Source organism: Mytilus galloprovincialis, chromosome 1 (genome assembly GCF_965363235.1).
Source record: "Mytilus galloprovincialis chromosome 1, xbMytGall1.hap1.1, whole genome shotgun sequence".
Classification (NCBI taxonomy): domain Eukaryota; kingdom Metazoa; phylum Mollusca; class Bivalvia; order Mytilida; family Mytilidae; genus Mytilus; species Mytilus galloprovincialis.
In genome coordinates, this window is record NC_134838.1 from 120242051 (window position 1) to 120268800 (window position 26750).

General features: G+C 33.7%; 2 protein-coding genes across 12 annotated transcripts in view; both read right to left on the reverse strand.

Moving 5' to 3' along the window:
• Positions 1 to 2128: 2128 nt before the first annotated feature.
• Positions 2129 to 26750, reverse strand: part of LOC143055252 (5'-AMP-activated protein kinase catalytic subunit alpha-2-like) — a 47869-nt gene continuing 23247 nt past the window's right edge. For 5 of the 11 annotated variants that reach the window (XM_076228412.1, XM_076228391.1, XM_076228404.1 and 2 more), the window contains 4 exons: positions 21280 to 21345; positions 18058 to 18226; positions 16750 to 16881; positions 2129 to 3537 (listed from right to left, as the gene is read on the reverse strand). In XM_076228412.1, coding sequence (XP_076084527.1) covers positions 3440 to 3537; positions 16750 to 16881; positions 18058 to 18226; positions 21280 to 21345 — 465 coding nt within the window. In that variant the 3' untranslated portion in view covers positions 2129 to 3439. Of the gene's footprint in view, positions 3538 to 7748; positions 7782 to 16749; positions 16882 to 18057; positions 18227 to 21279; positions 21346 to 26750 lie in introns of all 11 variants that reach the window. The other 6 variants (XM_076228450.1, XM_076228428.1, XM_076228443.1 and 3 more) reach the window with 2 other exon arrangements.
• Positions 21578 to 26748, reverse strand: LOC143055329 (uncharacterized). Its single transcript, XM_076228461.1, has 2 exons — positions 24974 to 26748; positions 21578 to 22600 (listed from the first exon to the last, which is right to left on the reverse strand). Exon 1 carries the CDS (start codon positions 26511 to 26513, stop codon positions 24987 to 24989), a length of 1527 nt encoding a protein of 508 aa, XP_076084576.1. The 5' UTR covers positions 26514 to 26748; the 3' UTR covers positions 21578 to 22600; positions 24974 to 24986.

Here is a 26750-nt window from a genome sequence, read left to right on the forward strand (position 1 = left end):
GACCAAAAACTTAAACCTTAAACTCGCACTTTCATTTTCTATGTTAAGTGGACCGTGAAATTGGGGCCAAAAAACTAATTTGGCTTTAAAATTAGAAAGATAATATTATAAGCAACATGTGTACTAAGTTTCATGTTGATTGGACTTCAGCTTCATCAAAAACTACCTTGACCAAAAACTTTAACCTGAAGCGGGACTGACGGACGGATGCACGGACGGACACACAGACGGACGGACGCACTGACGAACAGACGGACGCACTGACGAACAGACGGACGCACAGACCAGAAAACATAATGCCCCTCTACTATCGTAGGTGGGGCATAAAAATAAGCTTACAACACTAAGACTAACAAGAATGTGTCCACAGTACACAGATGCCCCACTTGCACTATCATTTTCTATGTTTAGTGGACCGTGAAATTGGAATAAATTCTCTAATTTGGCATTAAAATTAGAATGATCTTATCAAAGGGAACATGTATACTAAGTTTCAAGTTGATTGGACTTCTACTTTATCAAAAACTACCTTGACCAAAAACTTTAACCTGAAATTTGCACTATCATTTTCTATGTTTAGTGAACCGTAAAATTGGGGTCAAAACTATAATTTGGCATTTAAATTAGAAAGATCATATCATAGGGCACATGTATACTAAGTTTCAAGTTGATTGGACTTCAACTTCATCAAAAACTACCTTGACCAAAAACTTTAACCTGAAATTTGCACTATCATTTTCTATGTTCAGTGAACCGTAAAATTGGGGTCAAAACTATAATTTGGCATTTAAATTAGAAAGATCATATCATAGGGCACATGTATACTAAGTTTCAAGTTGATTGGACTTCAACTTCATCAAAAACTACCTTGACCAAAAACTTTAACCTGAAATTTGCACTATCATTTTCTATGTTCAGTGAACCGTAAAATTGGGGTCAAAACTATAATTTGGCATTTAAATTAGAAAGATCATATCATAGGGCACATGTATACTAAGTTTCAAGTTGATTGGACTTCAACTTCATCAAAAACTACCTTGACCAAAAACTTTAACCTGAAATTTGCACTATCATTTTCTATGTTCAGTGAACCGTAAAATTGGGGTCAAAACTATAATTTGGCATTTAAATTAGAAAGATCATATCATAGGGCACATGTATACTAAGTTTCAAGTTGATTGGACTTCAACTTCATCAAAAACTACCTTGACCAAAAACTTTAACCTGAAGCGGGACAGACGGACGAACGGACGAACGAACAGACGGACGAACGGACGCACATACCAGAAAACATAATGCCCCTCTACTATCGTAGGTGGGGCATAAAAAATAATAACACTTTACAGGCAAACAATAGTAGTAAGTTCACCAACACTAAATAAAAACCAAAAACGGAGCAATACGAACCACACCAAAAAGTGGGGTGATCTCAGGTGCTTTGGAATGATAATTGTCTATAAATCATGACAATTATCAATTACACTGGTATTGTATAAGTACTTGTACTCAATAATAACAATTACCTAACTCGCCAGCAAATACACCTAAATAATGGAATTAATACTTGAATAAACTTCTCAAAAGATTTAATCAATTTGTTTACACTTCATTTGTGCCTATTTTATATAATACATAGAATCGAATTCATAGTATACATAGTAAAATCACAAAAACACTGAACTCGGAGGAAATTCAAAATGGGAAGTCCCTATTCAAATGGTCATAAATCAATAGCTCTAACACATCAAACGACTGGAAAACAACAGTCCTATTCTGACTTTGTTCAGGCATTTTCTGATGTAGAAATGGTGGATTAAACCTGGTTTTATAGCTAGCTAAGTCTCTCATGTGTATGAAATACATCACTTAGAAAGGATCAAATTATTGAAGAAGCAAGGACAAACTTATGTAATCAATCAGTCAACAAAACAGCTGTGACTAGATTCCAATAAAAGGCAAATTTTAAACAAAGAAAAGACTAACAGCAATAACATAACACCCCATAGAAAACTCAACATCAAGAAACATGAACAGTTAGCATATGTTGTGAATTGGACACAGTTATACATGTATATATGAACAAATATTCTGTAAATATTTTTTTCATAAAAAGAAGGAAAACAAAATATAAATACCAATTCTGTTTAATATATTTTATCAATATACATTTTTACATTAAAATTTTGATTACATAAATGCCCTATTCATAATAACAAACAAAACATATAGTTTTTCAGAAACAAGCACTTGAAGAAACTAGCACTGAAAACTTTCAGAAAATTCGGCACTTGTAATCTACACTGTCTATATTATATTTTAACTAAACTACTATGTGACATTCACCTGTTTTACCAAGTCATTCAAATTCATCAAATCTGATCTAACTAAGTAAAACTCTGACAATGTTGTGATAAGTTCCAAAAAAAGATATGCATCTTCGTCTGAATTATAATTTAAAATCATTTGGGAAAAGGTTTGAAATTAAATTATCCATATTTTCTCTCAAATAAGCCACTAACAAAAACAACACAAGCTAAAATACTTAAACAAAATATCTGCATAAAAACTAAGCGTTAAAAATTGCACATATGCAGAAAATTTAAGAAATTTATTATCTATTTACACTTCAACACGATCAACAAGATATAAAAAGAGATTAATATCCCAATAACTGGGTCATACAAATATACAAAGAGAGAAGTGGTTTTGTACAAGTCACATATGGAGAAACACCCAACATGCCTTCATTCATACATAATTTTAAATACTTTCATAATAACAGTTGAAGAAAATAAAATGAAATTTAATTTGAGAACTTTTAAAAAGGATTCATTTAGGATTGAAATACAGATTTGTATGTAGCTTGGGTATTGGCTTCAGAAATATGATGAATAGAATAGGATACCAATAAAAGAGGACTTCCTCAATGTAAGTATCACAGATAACAATTTATTTTATAATGTAGTACATACTTTATATTTGTATTGTGTACTTTCTGTATCATAATTTAATACACATATTTTTAGAAAGACATTGTGAACTTAACTAATGTAACAATAATACAGAATAAATTTCATAGTGTTCTTGAAGTAACTAAAGATCACTGAAAGCAATACAAACAACATTTCATACTGTGTGTATTTCATTTCATATAAAGTAATATACAACAAGTTTAATACATAGTGTGTTTTGTAACATTTGATGGTGGTTTTTTTATGGTTTTGTTAAGGTTATCTGAAGAAATATTACATGCACAACAGCTAGGTTTTATTCACCAGAAGTTTTGTGATTATTTCCTAACATATACATGTTTTCATTCACCTATAGAAAATATGACTACAAAGTTTCCATTCATACATAAAGCAGTCTTAAATGATTCTTTGCACATTCTTTTCCTCTAGTCAGTATAACATTTTGTGACGATTTTTCTGTATGCTCCTTATCGAGCTAATGTTGTTATGAGATCAGCACACATTTCAAAGAATTCTAACGTCTGGTGTGTTTTCATTGGCTCATCATCAACTTCCATATTTTCTTCTGTAAAACAAACAAGAAATATATTATTATACTATTATGATCTGAACATTTATCAATTCAAATAAGTTTTGGTTAATGGTTGTTTTAATGATAAACGACATCAACTATTTCTTTTCAGAAACCTTAACCAAGAAAAGCATGCCTCAGTTAAAAGGTTAGCATAAAAATAAATACTACATAAAATTTGATCCAGCAATCCTCAATTCTCTCCAATAATAACCCTGTATTTAATTGTTAAGGATTATTGTAAGATATTTACAGATACTGCAATGAAAGGTATACTTTCAAAAATATTGTTAAACAACACAATGGCAGAAGTTTTTGATGAAAATTAGTATCAAAGTAATAACTAATGTCAACAAAATTCACTGAACCTTTTAATATTATTTGAAATATTGATACATGCAAGTAAGTTTGCTACACAATTTAGTAGTATGGTTTTCCCTTTTGAAACTCCTGTTTGTACCAATAGGTCAAAACTTGAGACAATTATAATCATATTAAAACTAATACTATTCTATCCAACAAATTTTTCAGCACAACATGTATTTAATTTTCCTTTTAACAAATTTCTAATTTCATATCAAATTGGATTTCGATTCATACTGAATTACATGATTTGTTGAAGTGTTCTAAAACAATGACTTCTAAGTAGTTTCTTTCTCTATATGATATTTGATTTATAGTTAAGAAGTTTATCATTAATCTTCCCAAGTACCTCAAGTCAAAGATACCAACTTTTGTGATTGTGGAAGATTCCTCTACTGAAGGGCTCAAAACTTTTCCATGGAAATTTATAATTTCATACAAAGTTGTAAATTATTTAGTAAGAATTTTAAATCTTTGGATAATATAAATAATGAAACTTACAAGCCATGAAATTTATGAAAATTGGTAACTTATGAATAATTATAATTTCATTAATGTATTAAGTTTCCACATATATAGGAAATATCATAAATAATTTATATTTAAACACAGTTCTATATATTTTTGTATTAATAAGATCTAAATTATACATACAAACACTTAGTAATATAATATATTAGAATGAATTAATTACTGTACATTCACTGTAAACCCATGCTGTCTTAGATAAACAGGCTATAAATTTAAGTACAAGCATCCATTACCGAGGTAGGAAGGAATACAGATATTTCTTAAAGCATATATATTTTAGGAAAATGTAGTCAGCCTATCGAAAATTAGTTTCTTTCTCCCTCCTCCAACTACAGACTGCAATAAATCTAAAGGTCAAAACTTTTGAAAAAAAAAATACCACCAACATGTCCATCCTTTCTGTCTATAACAGTAGTACACAAATTGTTTAAGCAGAAAATGGCTTTTTTCTGTCAATTCCAGTTTGTAGTATTTTGCAAGTAACCACAGACCTTGTCCACATTCACATTGGACAAGTACCATTCAAGTTTGTATTCTCTATTTTACTAGTGAAATCCACTTTTGGAAAAAAAAATCTCAAGATTTCTTTTTTTTTCCCCTACCCGAAATGAAACCTTTCACTCTAAAACTTATGCTTTAATTAATAAAAATCCTCAAATTATAAACATGTTGAATGAAATTGAAAAAGTATAATATATAACCAGATGCTCCGCAGGGCGCAGCTTTATACGACCGCAGAGGTTGAACCCTGAACGGTTGGGGCAAGTATGGACACAACATTCAAGCTGGATTCAGCTCTAAATTTGGATTGTGATTAAATAGTTGACACAGCATAGGTTTCTGACACAGAATGAATGTGGTCTAATGAACTTAAATTTTTTTTTTTGCCTTTGAGCAATTCACTATGCTGTTGAATATATATCCTCTCAAAAAAATATTTGAAGAAATTTTCTTTTTATTTATGAAATCTGAAATGAGAAAAATTTAACCCCCCCCCATTTTTTTTTCACATCCCCCTTTCCCTTTTTCCAAATTTGATCTCAATTCAAATTTCTAATGGAGTTTGCAACAATAACTACTCATTTAAATACATCATAAAATATTAAAATGTAACAAAAGGTGCTTGTTATCACTGAATGGTAAAGATTGTTTTAATTTATCAGTTGGTAGTAAAAGTGAATATACATTGTATATTGTATAAAACAATGATTTAAGTTGACTCAACTACTATTCTGGACAAAGAAAGATAACTGCAATCAATTGAAAATTTCTTGCTATTGCACAATATTGTGCAATTAGATATTTCTGGCTATTGCGCAATACTGTGCAATTGAAAATATTTGCTATTGCACAATACTGTGCAATTGAAGATTTCTTGCTATTGCGCAATACTGAGCAATTGAAAATTTCTTGCTATTGCACAATACTGTGCAATTGAAGATTTCTTGCTATTGCTGAATACTGTGCAATTGAAAATTTCTTGCTATTGCACAATACTTAATATAATAATTTTGGATCCTGATTTGAACCAACTTGAAAACTGGGCCCATAAACAAAAATCTAAGTACATGTTTAGATTCAGCATATCAAAAAAGCCCAAGAATTCAATTTTTGTTAAAATCAAATTTAGTTTAATTTTGGACCCTTTGGACTTTAATGTAGACCAATTTGAAAACGGGACCAAAAATTAAGATTCTACATACACAGTTAGATTTGGCATATCAAAGAACCCCAATTATTCAACTTTTGATGAAATCAAACAAAGTTTAATTTTGGACCCCGATTTGGACCAACTTGAAAACTGGGCCAATAATCAAAAATCTAAGTACATTTTTAGATTCAACATATTAAGAACCCCAAGGATTCAATTTTTGTTAAAATCAAACTAAGTTTAATTTTGGACCCTTTGGACCTTAATGTAGACCAATTTGAAAACGGGACCAAAAATTAAGAATCTACATACACAGTTAGATTTTGCATATCAAAGAACCCCAATTATTCAATTTTTGATGAAATCAAACAAAGTTCAATTTTGGACCCTTTGGGCCCCTTATTCCTAAACTGTTGGGATCAAAACTCCCAAAATCAAACCCAACCTTCCTTTTATGGTCATAAACCTTGTGTTTAAATTTCATAGATTTCTATTTACTTATACTTAAGTTATGGTGCGAAAACCAAGAATAATGCTTATTTGGGCCCCTTTTTGGCCCCTAATTCCTAAACTGTTGGGACCTCAACTCCCAAAATCAATCCCAACCTTCCTTTTGTGGTCATAAACCTTGTGTTTAAATTTCACTGATTTCTATTTACTTATACTAAAGTTATAGTGCGAAAACCAAGAAAATGCTTATTTGGGCCCTTTTTGGCCCCTAATTCCTAAAATGTTGGGACCAAAACTCCCAAAATCAATCCCAACCTTCCTTTTGTGGTCATAAACCTTGTGTCAAAATTTCATCGATTTCTATTCACTTTTACTAAAGTTAGAGTGCGAAAACTAAAAGTATTCGGACGACGACGACGACGCCAACGTGATAGCAATATACGACGAAAAATTAAAATTTTTGCGGTCGTATAAAAAATGAAATGATGATATGACTATAGATACCAGTGTTCATGAATGTATCTCAGTAGAAAGTTTGAAGGATTCCCTCCTTTATATTTCAATTGTTCAAGTATTTACCAAGAAGCATTCTATGAATGCATGATTCATCTAAATCACGCATCCATCTATGATATAATATTTCAAAGGAAGGGGAAAAGGTGATTCTATAATATATATACTGTGTAACCTTCAACCTCAAAGCAGCTAGCCATAGTTATCAGCTTATGTCAAAAATTTAAATAAAAAATAAATGAATGATTCTAATTCCATGCTCTATTTGCAGTACACGTATATGTATTAAAAATAACAATATTAATATTTGAAATTTTATTTCCTCTGGGATAACGAAAATATTTTCAATCTGTATTTGTCAAACTGTTAATATCTAAACTATTAATAATGTATTATATTATAAGTTATACAATGACATTTTTATTTGGAATTCTCAGATAATTCCAAAACCATAATTAATGTACCAAAGGATTTTGTTGCATTATAATAGTAATCAATTCATACAAGAAAATTAATGTTTTAAATAAACAAATGAAGCAAACAAAAATAAAACAAATTGTATGATACAACTGTATCATAAAAACAAAAACTGAGTTAAATTGTGAAACTGTAATAGCTAGATTTTCAGAGAATCCCAATTTTAAAGTAGAAAGTGCAACGTGTATAAAGCGTGACATAAGCTGATAGAAACACTTACCAGGCAAAAATAATACAGTATCATGTGAAGCATCTGAAAATCAATTATATATTATACAAAGTGTAGTGAACTGGGCCTAACACTGTTGACCAAGAGGGGTTCTTTCCAGTATCATGTCATTACAATGGTAAGTAACCTCACACCAGTGCTGAATGACAACTGGGTGCTGGGGCAGCAAAATACATACAGGTATATGTGACAATGATGATTTCCAAAAAGGTTTTCATATGAAACTTTCTTGTACAAATGGAATACAAATCTTAAGAGGAAAAGCACAATTACTTAAGGCTCCAAGAACATGCATTGGTCACCTGGTCAAACAATGAATTACATTTAGCAATGTAAAATATTTATGAAAATTATCATTCTTTGTTTTTAATTTACACATTAGAAAAAAAAGAGTAATATTATCTAATACATAATTTTATGACTTGAATATTTAAGGAAGGAAATTATAAGGAATGACTGTAATATATTGTCTGTCTATTTAGAAATAACATCAAAAGTGTAGTGCACACTGAATAATCACTATCTTAAAGTGTTATTTTGAATAGACAGACAATATATTACAGTCATTCCTTATAATTTTATTCTAAATTCCATTTTAGCTGGAGTAAATCGTAACAATACATTGATGAAAACACGGTCACATTACAAAGTTATGACTATGAGCTGATAGACAAAACACTGTCAGCCAATCAGAAGACGTGTTGCATCCAAAATTAAATTATCAGAGTATAAAATATCATTTATATATTGCAAGGACCAACTTCTTTTAGTTATATATATCCAGTCGGTAGCATAAGGGTTTTCATTGCATTGGAAGCAATTAAAAACAGATGTGACGGAGTTTAACACATATGACTTTTGACCTTAAATTTTCTGACGAAGACCCCAACAACATATCACTCACAATACAGGTATCTATAGATTCTGTGATCACTCACAATACAGGTATCTATAGATTCTGTGATTCAGATAATCAAATGACAAAATATCAAATTCAGCACAACTCGTCATACATTCCAAATTTTAATTAAGAATATGAATGAAAAATGGTTGCACTAAATTCAATTTTTGAAAGGAATACTTATGAAACTGACAACCCATGGAAGTTGTGTCATTAATAAGGTTCATGATATAAATTAATCAACTAAGTATGTTTCAAAATGACTTTTGTCTAAAATAAACAGCATATGAAAACCTTTTTGTGCAAAATGACAAAAGCTTCATGTACACAAGCTTTTTATAAAGCCAAACAATATGCAAGGCAAACAAACATATCAACATGGCTAAAATAGTTATACAAGATCAAGAACCTGGAAATTACTTATATTTTCTGATAATTTATATGTAATTAAACAAGAAATAACATGTGTGCTTTAAAATAATTAATGGGTAATGAACCCTTATGGAACAAAACCATTAATTTAGACCTAGTCAAGAAAATATAAGAAAGCAGTACATATATTTAAAAAAAAAATAGTTTAGGTTTTTTGTTACATCTTCTGACAATAGACTTGGACTTCTCTTGAACTGAATTTTAATGTGTTTATTGTTATGCGTTTACTTTTCTACATTGACTAGAGGTATAGGGGGAGGGTTGGGATCTCATAAACATGTTTAACCCCACAGAATTTTTGCGTCTGTCCTAAGTCAGAAGCCTCTGGCCTTTGTTAATCTTGTATTATTTTTAACTTTAGTTTCTTGAGTATAATTTGGAGTTTAGTATAGCGTTCATTATCACAAAACTAGTATATATATTTATTTAGGAGACTGCTGAATGACGCCTCCGGGTGCGGGAATTTCTCATTATATTGAAGACCTATTGGTGACCTTCTGCTGTTGTCTGTTATATGGTCAGGTTGTTGTCTCTTTGACACATTCCCCATTTTCATTCTCAATTTATTTTATTATTGAGCAAAGTTCATGAAATTTTTAAACAAAAAAAATTTCTAACAGAATTTTCCAAAGGCACATTGAATGATAACTAGAGGCTCTGAAGAGCCTGTATCGCTCACCTGATTCTACTTGGGTTTTTGAAATCATATAAAAAAATATAAAATTTGGCTAAAAATTACAACACATGGCCACCACCTCATAAGGATAGGAACATTCATGACTTTTGTATGCATTTCCCATAGGGTCCTATGTTAAACTAAGTCCCCCCACTGGCGACCATCTTGCATGTTGCAATGACAACAAAGTAACAATGCTTGGTCAGCATCCCATTAGGAACATTCATGCTATGTTTGGTTTCATTTAATTCAGTAGTTCACTAAAAGAAGACATTTGTATGTATTTCCCATAGGGTCCTATGTTAAACTAAGTCCCCCACTGGTGGCCATCTTGGATGATGGGTTGGCTACAAAGTAACAACACTTGGTCAGCATCTCATAAGGAACATTTATGCTATGTTTGGTTTCATTCCATTCAGTGGTTCTCTATAAGGAGAAACTTGTATGTATTATCTAAGTCCCCCGCTGGCGGCCATCTTGGATGATGGATCAGCTACAAAGACAACACTGGGTCAGCACCTCATAAGGAACATTCATGCCATGTTTGGTTTTATTCCATTCAGTGGTTCTCTAAAAGAAGTCATTTGTATGCATTTCCCATAGGGTCCTATGTTAAACTAAGTCCCCTGCTGGCGGCCATCTTGGATGATGGATCGGCTACAAAGTAACAACACTTGGTCAGTACCTCATAAGGAACATTCATGCCATATTTGGTTTCATTCCATTCAGTGGTTCTCTAAAAGAAGACATTTGTATATATTTCCCATAGGGTCCTATGTTAAACTAAGTCCCCCGCTGGCGGCCATCTTGGATGATGGATCAGCTACAAAGTAACAACACTGGGTCAGCACTTCATAAGGAACATTCATGCCATGTTTGGTTTCATTCCATTCAGTGGTTCTCTAAAAGAAGTCATTTGTATGCATTTCCCATAGGGTCCTATGTTATACTAAGTCCCCCACTGGCGGCCATCTTGGATGATGGATCGGCTACAAACTTGGTCAGCACTTCATAAGGAACATTCATGCCATGTTTGGTTTCATTCCATTCAGTGGTTCTCTAAAAGAAGTCATTTGTATGCATTTCCCATAGGGTCCTATGTTAAACTAAGTCCCCAGCTGGCGGCCATCTTGGATGATGGATCAGCTACAAAGTAACAACACTTGGTCAGCACTTCATAAGGAACATTCATGCCATGTTTGGTTTCATTCCATTCAGTGGTTCTCTAAAAGAAGTCATTTGTATGCATTTCCCATAGGGTCCTATGTTAAACTAAGTCCCCCGCTGGCGGCCATCTTGGATGATGGATTGGCTACAAAGTAACAACACTTGGTCAGCACCTCATAAGGAACATTCATGCCATGTTTGGTTTCATTCCATTCAGTGGTTCTCTAAAAGAAGTCATTTGTATGCATTTCCCATAGGGTCCTATGTTAAACTAAGTCCCCCACTGGTGGCCATCTTGGATGATGGGTTGGCTACAAAGTAACAACACTTGGTCAGCATCTCATAAGGAACATTTATGCTATGTTTGGTTTCATTCCATTCAGTGGTTCTCTATAAGGAGAAACTTGTATGTATTATCTAAGTCCCCCGCTGGCGGTCATCTTGGATGATGGATCGGCTACAAAGTAACAACACTTGGCCAGCACCTCATAAGGATAGGAACATTCATGACTTTTGTATGCATTTCCCATAGGGTCCTATGTTAAACTAAGTCCCCCCACTGGCGGGCATCTTGCATATTGCAATGACAACAAAGTAACAATGCTTGGTCAGCATCCCATTAGGAACATTCATGCTATGTTTGGTTTCATTCAATTCAGAAGTTCACTAAAAGAAGACATTTGTATGTATTTCCCATAGGGTCCTATGTTAAACTAAGTCCCCCACTGGTGGTCATCTTGGATGATGGATCGGCTACAAAGTAACAACACTTGGTCAGCACCTCATAAGGAACATTCATGCCATGTTTGGTTTTATTCCATTCAGTGGTTCTCTAAAAGAAGTCATTTGTATGCATTTCCCATAGGGTCCTATGTTAAACTAAGTCCCCCACTGGCGGCCATCTTGGATGATGGATCGGCTACAAAGTAACAACACTTGGTCAGTACCTCATAAGTAACATTCATGCCATGTTTGGTTTCATTCCATTCAGTGGTTCTCTAAAAGAAGACATTTGTATATATTTCCCATAGGGTCCTATGTTAAACTAAGTCCTCCGCTGGCGGCCATCTTGGACGATGGATCGGCTACAAAGTAACAACACTTGGTCAGCACCTCATAAGGAACATTCATGCCATGTTTGGTTTTATTCCATTCAGTGGTTCTCTAAAAGAAGTCATTTGTATGCATTTCCCATAGGGTCCTATGTTAACCTAAGTCCCCCACTGGCGGCCATCTTGGATGATGGTTCGGCTACAAAGTAACAACACTTGGTCAGTACCTCATAAGGAACATTCATGCCATGTTTGGTTTCATTCCATTCAGTGGTTCTCTAAAAGAAGACATTTGTATATATTTCCCATAGGGTCCTATGTTAAACTAAGTCCTCCGCTGGCGGCCATCTTGGATGATGGATCGGCTACAAAGTAACAACACTGGGTCAGCACTTCATAAGGAACATTCATGCCATGTTTGGTTTCATTCCATTCAGTGGTTCCCTAAAAGAAGTCATTTGTATGCATTTCCCATAGGGTCCTATGTTATACTAAGTCCCCCACTGGCGGCCATCTTGGATGATGGATCGGCTACAAAGTAACAACACTTGGTCAGCACTTCATAAGGAACATTCATGCCATGTTTGGTTTCATTCCATTCAGTGGTTCTCTAAAAGAAGTCATTTGTATGCATTTCCCATAGGGTCCTATGTTAAACTAAGTCCCCAGCTGGCGGCCATCTTGGATGATGGATCGGCTACAAAGTAACAACACTTGGTCAGCACTTCATAAGGAACATTCATGCCATCTTTGGTTTCATTCCATTCAGTGGTTCTCTAAAAGAAGTCATTTGTATGCATTTCCCATAGGGTCCTATGTTAAACTAAGTCCCCCGCTGGCGGCCATCTTGGATGATGGATCGGCTATAAAGTAACAACACTTGGTCAGTACCTCATAAGGAACATTCATGCCATGTTTGGTTTAATTCCATTCAGTGGTTCTCTAAAAGAAGTCATTTGTATGCATTTCCCATAGGGTCCTATGTTAAACTAAGTCCCCCACTGGCGGCCATCTTGGATGATGGATCGGCTACAAAGTAACAACACTTGGTCAGCACTTCATAAGGAACATTCATGCCATGTTTGGTTTCATTCCATTCAGTGGTTCTCTAAAAGAAGTCATTTGTATGCATTTCCCATAGGGTCCTATGTTAAACTAAGTCCCCCGCTGGTGGCCATCTTGGATGATGGATCGGCTACAAAGTAACAACACTTGGTCAGCAACTCATAAGGAACATTCATGCCATGTTTGGTTTTATTCCATTCAGTGGTTCTCTAGAAGAAGTTCAAAATGTAAAAAGTTTACGACGACGGACGACGGCGGACGCCAAGTGATGAGAAAAGCTCACTTGGCCCTTTGGGCCAGGTGGGCTAAAAAGCTAAGCATAATGAGATTTTGTGGTGTTTTTTCAGACACACAGTGTTCCAGTGACTTGGAAATAATGTCAACCTTTCACTTATTCCAATATAATTATTGCAAAACAACAAGTAAAGCTCTGACTAGTTTTAGCAGCCAACTTTAACCTGTGATCTTTTGCCAATTGTTAAAGACCTCAATGTGACTTTGAGATGTAAAACAGCAATAAAGTGTTGTTAATTTTCTTAATTTTTCATCTAGAGTCTAGATTCTACAGTCTGGAATGTTATATGAACAGTTTGTGTAATGGATTAACAAACTAAATTTCTTTTCTGTAACTTTATGGAAGAATGCATTTCCTTTAATGACTGTCCAAGACAGGTTTTACATCAGAGTGGTCATGTCACAAACTGAAATGTTCATTTTAAAAACAATTGATGCAAATTCAAAATTTATAATATGGTGATAGTCTTAATCCCCTAAAAAAAATGTTTGTTATTGTACAAATTAAATGTAAACACAATATATATCATATATAAAATCTTATTAAATAGAAATTAATAAAATAGTTAAGAGAAAAAATCCAAGTAAAAAGCAGAATTTTTTTATTCATAAAAAAGGTGTATATTATGTCTGACATAACATTACCAAGGATCTAAAAGTATGACATCTAAATGTGAAAGGTGATTTGTCAGACATGAAGATTAGAAGAATAATAGAGAAACTGGAGAAGACAAGTGACCAAAATGTCTGAAATATGGCTTAACTATTATATAAAAGTTATCTGTTACATGGAATTCCAGATCCACAGTCAAGATATCATATCAGACATACACACATAACATTACTGTCACAAAATCAACTACGCAAACCACATGTTCATGTGTTCGTTCAAAATCGACCACGCAAACCACATGTCCATGTGTTCGTTCAAAATTGACCACGCAAACCACATGTCCATGTGTTCATTGAAAATCGACGACGCAAACCACATGTCCATGTGTTCATTCAAAATCGACTACGCAAACCACATGTCCATGTATTTATTCAAAATCAACTACGCAAACCACATGTCCATGTGTTCATTCAAAATCAACTACTCAAACCACATGTCCATGTGTTCATTCAAAATCAACTACGCAAACCACATGTCCATGTGTTCATTCAAAATCAACTACGCAAACCACATGTCCATGTGTTCATTCAAAATCAACTACGCAAACCACATGTCCATGTGTTCATTCAAAATCAACTACGCAAACCACATGTCCATGTGTTCATTCAAAATCAACTACACAAACCACATGTCCATGTGTTCATTCAAAATCAACCTCGCAAACCACATGTCCATGTGTTCATTCAAAATCAACCTCGCAAACCACATGTCCATGTGTTCATTCAAAATCAACCACGCAAACCACATGTCCATGTGTTCATTCAAAATCAACCACGCAAACCACATGTCCATGTGTTCATTCAAAATCAACCACGCAAACCACATGTCCATGTGTTCATTCAAAATCAACCACGCAAACCACATGTCCATGTGTTCATTCAAAATCAACCACGCAAACCACATGTCCATGTGTCCATTCAAAATCAACCACGCAAACCACATGTCCATGTGTTCATTCAAAATCAACCACGCAAACCACATGTCCATGTGTTCATTCAAAATCAACTACGCAAACCACATGTCCATGTGTTCATTCAAAATCAACTACGCAAACCACATGTTCATGTGTTCATTCAAAATCATAAGAGATAACAAAAAATATTTATGCCTCAAATAAATAATTTACATATATTTCAAATGTTTTATTCAGATTTAACTATTTTCTCTACATACTGATTTTAACAAGTAAATACAAACAATGCAAGCTTTTTGTGAGTAATTATTCATGTCAAGAGAGACATGACAGAAACAGATTATAATAAAACATCACAAAATAAATTCTTTCATCACCTGAAGCATATCCTCAAAATTATCCTTTGTAAATGATATCTTTAAAAAAAAAACTTGAGTAGCTGGAAGCACACCATATAATTATTTTCTTATAACTGTTCATATCAACAGAAATTATGACTGATGTTTAAACAGTAATGTACCAGGAGGCTTATTCCTCATTACAAGTTATATTGTTTACAACTGACTCCACACAGATCCATACAGGGTTTGAAAAATTCATAGAGGCAAAATCCCTACTGATTTTACTAACCCTATAGATTTGTAGATGACCCTATAGAAAATTTTTAAAACTCAAGAATTTCTTCAAGTTATGTATAAAAATAAATAATGAAATACAATAACATTAATGGATGATATCCCTTTAATGGTAGATTTAATGTCATGATACCCCTATAAAATCAACCTCACACTACTGATTTATAATGGTACCACCTGACAGCATTAAACCAATCACAATGTCAATAATTTTAATTGAGGTGTGATGAAAAAAATATGATTTAATATCAAATCATTTCAATAGATCATAAAATACTTTTGCTTTCCTTCATAGAAACACTTTGATAATTCCTACGTTTGATAATAAATAGTTTTTTCTTATTCATTCTTTGGACATCAACATGTATGATATAGTGAATGCAAAATCTATTTAAATGTTCATAACTCTTAATTTAATAAAGTCCATAGAATCCTGGTTTGTTTTAAATCTGTCACTTTACAGCTATTATTACAAATGGGATAGATTTAATAATAAAGATAAAAATTGGAATGAAACATACTGTTTTTAGTAATCCATTTTGTTTTTATTTTTTAAGCTGATTGATCATGCAAATAAGAAAAATGAAAAACATATCTATTTCTGCTTCAGCAGAACCTGTCTTCACAAGCCAGCATATTACAACCTAGGTTTTGTATTCAATAAAAAGTGCAGAAATAGAACTGTGAGTGCAATAAAAAATGTGAATCCCCTTTTTGAAGTAATTAAATTCAATTATCTCCCCTTAAACATGTCAGACCTGGGTTATCTTCCTTTACACACATCCTCACCTAGTGTTTTACAACTGTGTAAGGTTTTTAAAATCAGTATCTGTCGAGATAATTAGATTACAGGAAACAAGGACAGACAGATTGATGGACAAGGAACTTCCTATAACCCACCCTAAAAACATGGAGTATCGTAACTGGCATCTGAAAACAACTTCCACTATTCAAAATATTCTGCAAACCAAAAAAAAATGTGCTTAATATTCAAATATCCATTATTTTATTTAAAAGTAGCTTTCATAATTATTAAAAGCATGCATGAGATCTACATCAGCTGCCATTGAAACATAGACGGTTATTTAAGTTATAAGTATAGGATTCGTGCCTGCAAAACAAAATGGCACTAAATAGCTGAAGAAAATCGGCAACAGCAGGACAGTAGCGTAATAATTTTTCACCTGGAAGTATACTGAACGGAGTATATGGTAAACGACAACAAGGAAAACGTTCAATATTACGAAATAGTATTTTACGATGACGAGGTATGTTTTCAGTCACCTTCCCTGCCGAGACAAAAGGCTTCACTATCACTGCAATTATAAACAAGTGGGACATTAATTTGGAAGAAATGAATGATAATGGTTGTTACTTTTTCGTTTATGAAAATGATAGATCATTTTTGCCTTTGTCTCATTTTATACATTTTATCTGATACAAAATAATTTTACTAAATTATTTCTTTTCCAATTTTTTAAAACTTTTTTATCTTTATTTCTACATATTTTTATATTCACAATTCATAAAAATACAAAATTTGTAATACTAAACATTATATTGGCATAAATAACTTCAGTTATTATCGATACAAAAAGTTAATTTCACTTTATACAAAGGAATTATTTGATAATAACATTATTCTTATGTCGGTAATAATAAAAATTGAGACATAAATTTAAAACATAAACTCTTTGAATCAAAATTATTAATTTATTTTTCCTGCAACAAGTCAGTTATGATAGAATTTTACATACAACTACTTAAACAACTGTTAGTGATTGTAATCAATTAAAGTTGGCTTCAGTATTCAACCACAGAAATATTTCATTAACACTTATTGCAAGTGATTTGCCTTATTTAGTTTTAGCAAAGCACGAAGCACATTCATATGCATAATACATATGCAGGAAATTTAAAGTTCACATTTGAGACCATCATGTCACATAGAGCTGTAATCATCTGCTGGTAAAAATTGACTAGACTTCAAAATTCTGGCAGTCAATCTCAGAAGAGAAAGATCATAAGGTAATTTTGAAAAATCCATTATTTACAGAGACCGACTGGAAAAAGTCAAACCTAACTTCAGAATGAGACTATTGGATTTCTTGTAGTTTCACAAAGAGAAAATGGAACCTTAACAGGTCTATAAAAGATAGGATATTCTGTAAATGAAATGCATACCTTTATCTAAATCACACATTATATATTCAGTGGTAATGAGACCTTTATATCTTACATTCTAAAATGGAAACCTATGTTCCTTCGTGCATATTATTGCTGTACAGATAAGTCAGTATAATGATATTATAGTGCTTCATTGAGTCTGTGTGCACGTACAATTTCAGTGATTGACTGGTGCAGTAAAATTTTCCACTGAATGAATCAGTTAGCACTGTCAAAAATTATATAAAAATTCTTCTACATGTATGTGAACAAGACACAAGGTTAGGATGAGATGCAAAATGAAAATGAAAGTACACTTAAATTACCTAGATCTGAAAATGAGGCTGGTGTAGCGGGTAAACTGTGTGCCATGGAACTCTGGGAAGATTCTGATGAATGTACAGATGATTCTCTCAATTCTACGGAGTTCAGACTTTTGAAGTCTAGAAGGAAACTCTTCTGATCCACCTGATAAAGCTGTAAACTCATTTTAGACTGAAACATTAAATTAATTAACATTACAACATATTAATACTGGTTGTAGAAAAATATTGAATCTTCAACTTACTTTCTTTTAATAAATATCAAAGCACTGATTATCAGGCTTTATATAAATTTCTCTAATTAGCTGTTTGATAATCATCCCTAGTTTTTCTTTCACTGTGACAGGTAAACCAAGCCAATCTTTTACATTATGTTTATAGTTTTCATCTATTGACTGTTAGATAAATTACATGTTTACATGACTGTGTATCAAGTCATCAATACAGACCACATGTATTAACTTGTAATAGGTTGATAGAATATACGTTACATTTTGTTCATTCTTAGTGGAGCAATACTTTTTCTGACTATTTGTTTTCATGTTTACTTCATAGATAGGTTTTTTGCTTGATCTCATCTCTTCTTGATTGAGGTTCAATTACGAATTTAAATTTATATCTGTAACTATTACTGCATGGAAAGTCTATCTTCATTTCTCTAATTCTTAGTCTATTTATCCATTTCTGCCCCCCATTGTATAAAAAAAATTTAATCAATGTGTGGTTCGTTTGATCTCAGTTCTTCATTGGTTAAAATTTGATTATGACGTCAAATTTTCTTGTTTTCCACTGAATTTTCTATTGTGACGACATGAAAAAAGGCGACCATGCCTGATGACGTCACATAGAAATAACCAGATGCTCCGCAGGGTGCAGCTTTATATGACCGCCAGAGGTCGAAACCCTGAACAGTTGGGGCAAGTATAGACACAACATTTAAGCTTGATACAGCTCTGAATTTGGATTGTGATTAAATAATTGACACAACTTATGTTTCTGACACAGAATGAATGTGGTCTAAGAACTTAAACTTAAAAACTTAAAAATTTTAAATTGGACATTTACTTATTATGGTCCAATATCCAAAATCTAAATACATTGTTAGATTCAGCAGATCATAGAACCCCAAGAATTCAATTTTTGATGAAATCAAATAATGTTCAATTTTAGACCCTTTAGTAAAATTGAGAATGGAAATGGGGAATGTGCCAAAGAGACAACAACCCGACAAAAAAAAATAAACAAAAAAAAAAAAAACAACAGCAGAAGGTCACCAACAGGTCTTCAATGTAGCGAGAAATTCCCGCACCCGGAGGCGTCCTTCAGCTGGCCGCTAAATAAATATATACTAGTTCAGTGATAATGAACACCATACTAATTTCCAAATTGTACACAAGAAACTAAAATTAAAATAATACAAGACTAACAAAGGCCAGAGGCTCCTGACTTGGGACCTCAATGTGGACCAATTTGATAACTGGGCCCAAATATTAAAAATCTAAATGCAATATTGAAGAACCCCATAGATTCAATTTTTGTTGAAATCAAACAAAGTTTAATTTTTGACCCTTTGGACCTTAATGTAGACCAACTTGAAAACGGGACAATACTGTGCAATTGAATATTTCTTGCTATTGCGCAATACTGTGCAATTGAAAATTTCTTGCTATTGCACATTACTGTGCAATTGAAGATTTCTTGCTATAGCGCAATACTGTGCATTTGAAAATTTCTTCCTATTGCACAATACTGTGCAATTGAAGATTTTTTGCTATTGCAGAATACTGTGAAATTGAAAATTTCTTGCTATTGCACAATATTTAATATTATAATTTTGGACCCCGATTTAGACCAACTTGAAAACTGGGCCCATAATAAAAATTCTAAGTACATGTTTAGATTCAGCGTATCAAAGAACCCCAATCATTTATTTTTTGATGAAATCAAACAAAGTTTAATTTTGGGCCCTTTTGGCCCCTAATTCTTTGGGACCAAAACTTATACTTAAGTTATTGGGAGAAAACCAAGAAAAATGCTTATTTTGGCCCTTTTTGGCCCCTAATTCCTAAACTGTTGGGACCAAAACACCCAAAACCAATCCCAACCTTCCTTTTATGGTCATAAACCTTGTGTCTAAATTTCAAAGATTTCTATTTACTTTTACTGAAGTTAGAGTGCGAAAACCTAATGTCTTCGGACGAGGACGACGCCAACGTGATACCAATATACGACCAAAAAATTTTCAATTTTTGCGGTCGTATAAAAACACATCTTTTTGCAGATCAGTCGCAAAGAAGGAATAAATTTGCCTGCGTATTGTTTGAAAATCATAAGAGAAACAGATTCCACCATCAAATCTCGTGTAATACGATATTTAATCACTCTCGACAGTTAAATTTTAAATATTTAAAACGCTCAGCAAACCTCGCATTTTAAATTTCCAAAAATTTAACTGTCTCGAGTGAATAAATATTGTATCACACTCGATGCAGTGGTATATTTATCCACACTTAGTGGTTCCATTTTCAAATCATTCCAATTGTCCTGTCCTAGGGTAGAGAAACATCCCATCTGACATGATAAAGTAGTTAAAACAATTATTAACGTCACGTAAAATTGGCACAATGTTTTTGGTTGAAAATTTTTAAACTAACAACCGCATTCATTCAAGATGACGTTTTTTCATTTAGCGGAAAAACAACTACTCATTCCAAAAAACAACTACTGTCCTACCGTTTATTGTGTTTGCACTGTATAATCCTGACCTTCACATAATCCAAGATTATTTTATATGGTGAAATCCTACATTGTTATTACTGGAAGTGTTGCCTAGGGTTTCACATGCTGTCTTTTTTCTCGTGTCTCTCAGAGCTTTTGGTCATCTTTATGAAAAAAGCATGGGAAATTGTATCATTAATGACAATGTTATTATCGGAGAGTAACGAATATTATGTAAATCGGGGACCCTAATAAAAATCAAGATGGCGGTTTAAAATGTAAATAATCTTGAAAAATGTAAAGGTCAGGATTATACAGCTCAAACACCACAAAAGGTAGGACAGTAGTTGATATTTGGACTGGAATTTTTTTCCGCTAATTGAAAAACAACATCACGAGTGAACACCGTTGATATCTAACAAAATTTTGACAAAAATCATTGTGCCAATTTTACATGACGGCGACTATAAGCATATATTATTTGACAATTTTTCTATTTGTACTCACAAATCTACCAGATACAGGATTCTTCCTCCGAACTCTAACATGATAATGGTTTATAACCTTCCATTCCTAAAAACATATTTTATAGTTGTTGATTATATTTACTGCTTAATTTCTATGTCATAACTCTAATGCTCTTTCTAAGCTTTAAAAACAATTGTAAATTTTATCAATCATATCAAAATATTTTCCTGTCAAATTGTACAATTTTGTTCACAAATTGGAATTTTGTGAACGTAGTTACACTTACCTGATATCCTTACATTATGGATTATCTTTCCGGTATTTGGTCACATCTCGCTCAAAACGCTTGACTGATCAAGAATTCAAACCTCTCGGTGAATCAGTCCAAGCGTGAGAACCCCTTCAGTATTCTCCGGCGAAATCCAAACAGATTGCCAAAAGAATTACTAATGGGGAGGAGGTGGGTAGTATATCAGGTAAGTGTAACTACGTTCACAAAATTCCAATTTGTGAACAAAATTGTACAATTTTAATATTACTTGTTACACTTACCTGATATCCTTACATTATGGATATCCATAGATTCTAAAGCAGTCCCAACTCAAGCGGTGGACTGTAATTCTTTTGTTCAAATAATGTACACTATATTACACTATATACAAAGTCTAAATGTTTGACTGTAAACACATTAAATAGATGTCTTTTTCATCTCACACACAAAGGTTTAAAAACTTGCATCGCATCTCGTCGGATATGAATAGTTCCAACACTGTACAAAACTATATTACAAGTTAAAAACTGTACACATTTTTCTTCTTTTTTTTTTTGAATTTTATGTATTTTTCTTCTTTTTTTTTTTTTTTTTTACTTCGATAAAACATGAGGGTCTATGTGACGTAAGTAAAATTTGGTGAATGTGGATTCCCTGCTCCAATCAGCAGCTTCCATGATGTTCTTCATTGATGCACCTTTATAAAGAGCCCAAGAAGGACCAATAGCTCTTGTCGAATGAGCTTTAACAGATTTCTTTTTGTCGTTATATGCCATCTGAATGGTACTCACAATCCATGATGAAATTGTTTGACTTGAAATTGGCTTATGTGGATTACTAATTGCTAAAAACAATTTACTATCTTGTCTGTTTTCACCACGAAAATTGTCAGTGCTCTTTAAATAGTAAGTTAATGCCCTTTTAGGGTCAAGAAGCTTTTCTGCCTCAAAGGCAGGTACAAAAATCTTAGCACCAAAATGTCCAGGACGGTCTTGTTTTGACAATCCTTCTCTAATAAAATAAACTCCTCTGCTATGTACAGATATATTTCCATCTCCCAAACGTAAGGCCTGTATATCACTGCAACGCCTGAAAGTAGTGATAGCAATTAAAAATACAGTTTTCCATGTGATAAACTTGAGTTCAGCCTTTTTCATTGGTTCAAAAGGCTTTTTCTTTAACATCTCAAGTATTTTATCTAAATTCCATTCAGGAAGTAGTTTGACCCTGGGAGGCCTTGAATTGAAAACACCCTTTAATAAGTGAATAATGTATGGGTGTTGACCTACTGGTATTTTTTCGACTGGTGGTAAAACACTTGATAGCATAGATCTGTAGCCCCCAATCGTACTATACTGGTATACAGACTTGTAAGAAAATCTGCAGTTTCTGTTAAAGAGGCAGAATAGGGATCAATTTCCCTTTCACTACACCAGCCACAGAATTTTTTGAACTTACTAGAATAGTCTTTTTGAGTTCCTGTTCTCCAAGAAGCTGACATGAGTTGTCTAGTTTCTTTAGAAAAACCTCTCTTTTTGAAAATTCTGTTGATAGAGGCCATGCAACCAGACTGAATATTTCTGGGCTTGGATGGTATATTTTTGTTCTTGGTTGATGTAGTAGATTTTTTTGAACTGGTATTTTTATGGGATAATCTGATATCATTTTTAGCAGTTCTGGGTACCAGTGTCTCCTCGGCCAATGAGGAGCTACTAGAATTAGCTGGCAATTGTACCGATTCATGTGTTGAAGCACTTTCGGTACTAGACAGATCGGAGGAAATGCATACCCGATTACATTGTCCCACGGTATGGACAGAGCATCTATTGCATATGCTTCCGGGTGTGGAAACCATGAACAAAATATTTTCACTTTGCGATTTTCCGCTGACGCAAACAAATCTATCATTGGTCTGCCTAACCTGACAAAAATTTGTTGAGCTACAGTCTCCTGAAGAGACCACTCTGTGTGTCTTATTTTTGTCCGTGATAGAAGATCTGCTAACACATTCGCTTTGCCTGCTATATGTGCTGCTTTTATCTGAATTTTGTGTTCTATTAGGAGTTTCAACAAATCCCAAGTTTTTTGACAAAGCTGAATTGATTTGGTGCCCCCCTGTTTGTTTATGTATTGTACAACAGTCGAGTTGTCGCATCGCAGAAGTACATTTTTCCCTTTCAACTGAGGAAGAAAATGTTGTATTGTTTTCAGTACAGCTTCTAACTCTAGACAATTGATATGTTGAGTTTTCTGTATATCTGACCAGGTCCCTTGGACTATCTGGGAATCCATGTGACCACCCCAACCGTTCGATGTAGAAGCATCTGTTGTTATGGTCACATGAGTTTCCCAGTGTTGTAAAGATCTGCCCTTTGTAATGTTGGCTGTATCTGACCACCAAATCAGATGAGATTTTAGATATTGTGTAATTGGAACATTCAGTTCCAGATTTTGAGAAGTGGGGCGCCAATGACTCAGCAAATAAATTTGAATTGGTCTCATATGAAGTCTTGCATAGGGAATCATCTCTATGCAAGAAGCCATAATTCCAAGTAGTTGTAAAAAATCTCTGGCTGTTGCATGTTTTTTCAAGTTCATTATTTTGACTGTTTTTAGTAATTTCAACACTCTTTCTTGTGTTGGCATTACCATTCCTAAATCCAGATGGAATAATGCACCTATATATGTTATTTTCTGTGTTGGAGTTAAAGAGGATTTTTTTAGATTGATTATGAAACCCAACTTTACCAGAAGATTCAACACTATCTCTCGATCCTGGACTAACATGAGAGATGATTGATTTACTAGAAACCAGTCGTCCAGGTATACTACTAGTCTGATGCCTTGTGCTCGTAAATGTGCAGCTACTACCGATACTACTTTGGTAAAAACTCGAGGAGCTGATGTTGGACCAAACGGTAGAGCTGAAAATTGTAAGCAAGGGCTGTTTTTTACACAAAACCTCAGATACTGTCTGTGTTTTTGAAATACAGGGATATGCATATATGCGTCCTTTAGATCGAGAGATATTGCCCAATCCCCTTGTTTTACTACATTCAAAACTGTTGATAGAGAGTCCATTTTGAAGTGTTGTTTTCGGAGATACCTGTTGAGGGGTTTTAAATTTATAACGGGTCTCATGTCCCCTGTTTTTTTCGGAACTAGGAAAAATGTGCTGTAGAAACCGTTTAAAATGTCCGCCTGCGGAACATATTCTACAGCGCTTTTTTCCATAAGTTCTTTTACTTCTAAATGTAAAATTTCTAAATCTTTTGCAGGAACAGAAGTTATTTTTACTCCTGTTTTTGGAGGAAACTGTTGAAATTCCAGTTTGTAGCCCTCTTTTATAATTGATAAAACCCACTGATCGTTTGTTATTTTTGTCCATTCCTTTAGAAATAGGCTTAAACGACCCCCTACAGGTATCTCTGGAAGCAACATTTGCACATGAAAGTTGCTTACCTTGATCTGATAGTCATTTCTTTTGTTGCCCCTTGGCATGAAATGGGTTGTTAAAGCGACGAAAATTGTTCGTTGTACCAGAACTCTTGTCGTCTTTATCTGGTCTTGTTACTGTACTAGTTCTTTGCACTGTACGCTGTGTATTAGACTTTGCACCTGTGAAAGTAGAACCTTGTGCATTGTCAAATTTTGGTTTCTTAGACCAATCATTCGAAAATTGATTGCCTGTAGCTTTCCTTTTCACTGAAAAAGTTTTATTCACATGTAATTCAGGCAGTAACTCTTTTAATTGTTTATTTTTGTCAACCCTGTCTTTAAGAGTTTGTTCCATATTGTCACCAATGACACCTGACTTTGTCAAAGGTAATGATACAAGTGGATGCTTAAGCTCTTTGATATCATTAAGACCTGTGTCCTCTAAAGTAGCTTTTCTACGAATTAAGTGGTGAAATGCACCAGCCCGTGCCACTTGGTCCAAAGATTTTGTAGACATTGCAAATATGTCTCTTACAAGTTGGATAGATTTGTCTAGATTAACTTCATTTTCTGACAAAGTATTTAACAAATTGCCCAAAGCTTGTTGGGTGTATGCTGTAGTAATTATCCCCATGCGTGCAGCTACCTGGCCTTGATACGCCAACTTTTCAAGGGATTTTAAACAAGGATTGTATAAATTGCTTTTCTGGCTTACTGAATAAGCTTTAGCACCATGTTTTTTCACTAATAAATCAGGCACCATATTATCTAGACTAGGTACTTCTAAAATATCACTAGTTTTCTCGTGAACAGGAAAACTGTGTCTATATTCATCATTATAGGCTGTTAACCTTTCTGGATTTTTACACCTCCAAGAACCAGATAAAATATCAATTTGACTTTTGTCAAGAATAAGACCTCCAGAGCTTGTCTCTTTTTTAGTCTTAACATCATCCCCAAATAAAGATTTTAAGTGATCATTATTGTTCTCATCTGAGTCACTTTCATTACCCTTCACATATTTACTGAATCTTGATGAAGATTTTTGAGGATTATCAGTTTCACTTTTTAAAGAAGACTCATCTTCTGATAGTAAACCTATGTCATGTCTTTCTCTATGGCCTGGTGCCAAAGATACAACATCATCATTTTCCCTTTCACGAACTGAATCTGTTGGAAAATGTTCATGGTTAGAATCCTCAACAAGTCTGTGCGCTCCTGAAGAGCCACTATCTTGTTCAGATTGATTCTGACAAGGTCTCTGCTCACCTGACGTGACAGTATCCTTGTTTATATTTATACCATCGTTTGAACTAAATAAATCAAAAAATTTATCAAACCTGGTTTCTATCTGTGAGAAACGGCTTTCCCATTTCTTATTCAGTTCCTCGACCTCGTCCTTTTTCTTGGACCTACGGGAACTGGTCTTTCTCGAGGCTTTTGGCTCCGCCATTTTATCCCGAGCATCCCCTGCCACTGATGATTTTGGACTGCTGGCAGTAGAAAATACCTCGTCTTCACTGAGCGTGTGATGAACGGTAGCTTCCGTCATCCTTGCACGCATACGAAAAACTTAATTTGCAAAAACTTGTGTCTTAGACACGTTAATTCTGACGAATAAAGAAACGTGACCGCTTTGGATTTCGCCGGAAAGAATACTGAAGGGGTTCTCACGCTTGGACTGATTCACCGAGAGGTTTGAATTCTTGATCAGTCAAGCGTTTTGAGCGAGATGTGACCAAATACCGGAAAGATAATCCATAATGTAAGGATATCAGGTAAGTGTAACAAGTAATATTAA

Bases quoted from the DNA above. Each gene is read 5' to 3' on its own strand.
- LOC143055329 (XM_076228461.1), bottom strand. From the start codon at position 26,513: ATGCGTGCAAGGATGACGGAAGCTACCGTTCATCACACGCTCAGTGAA.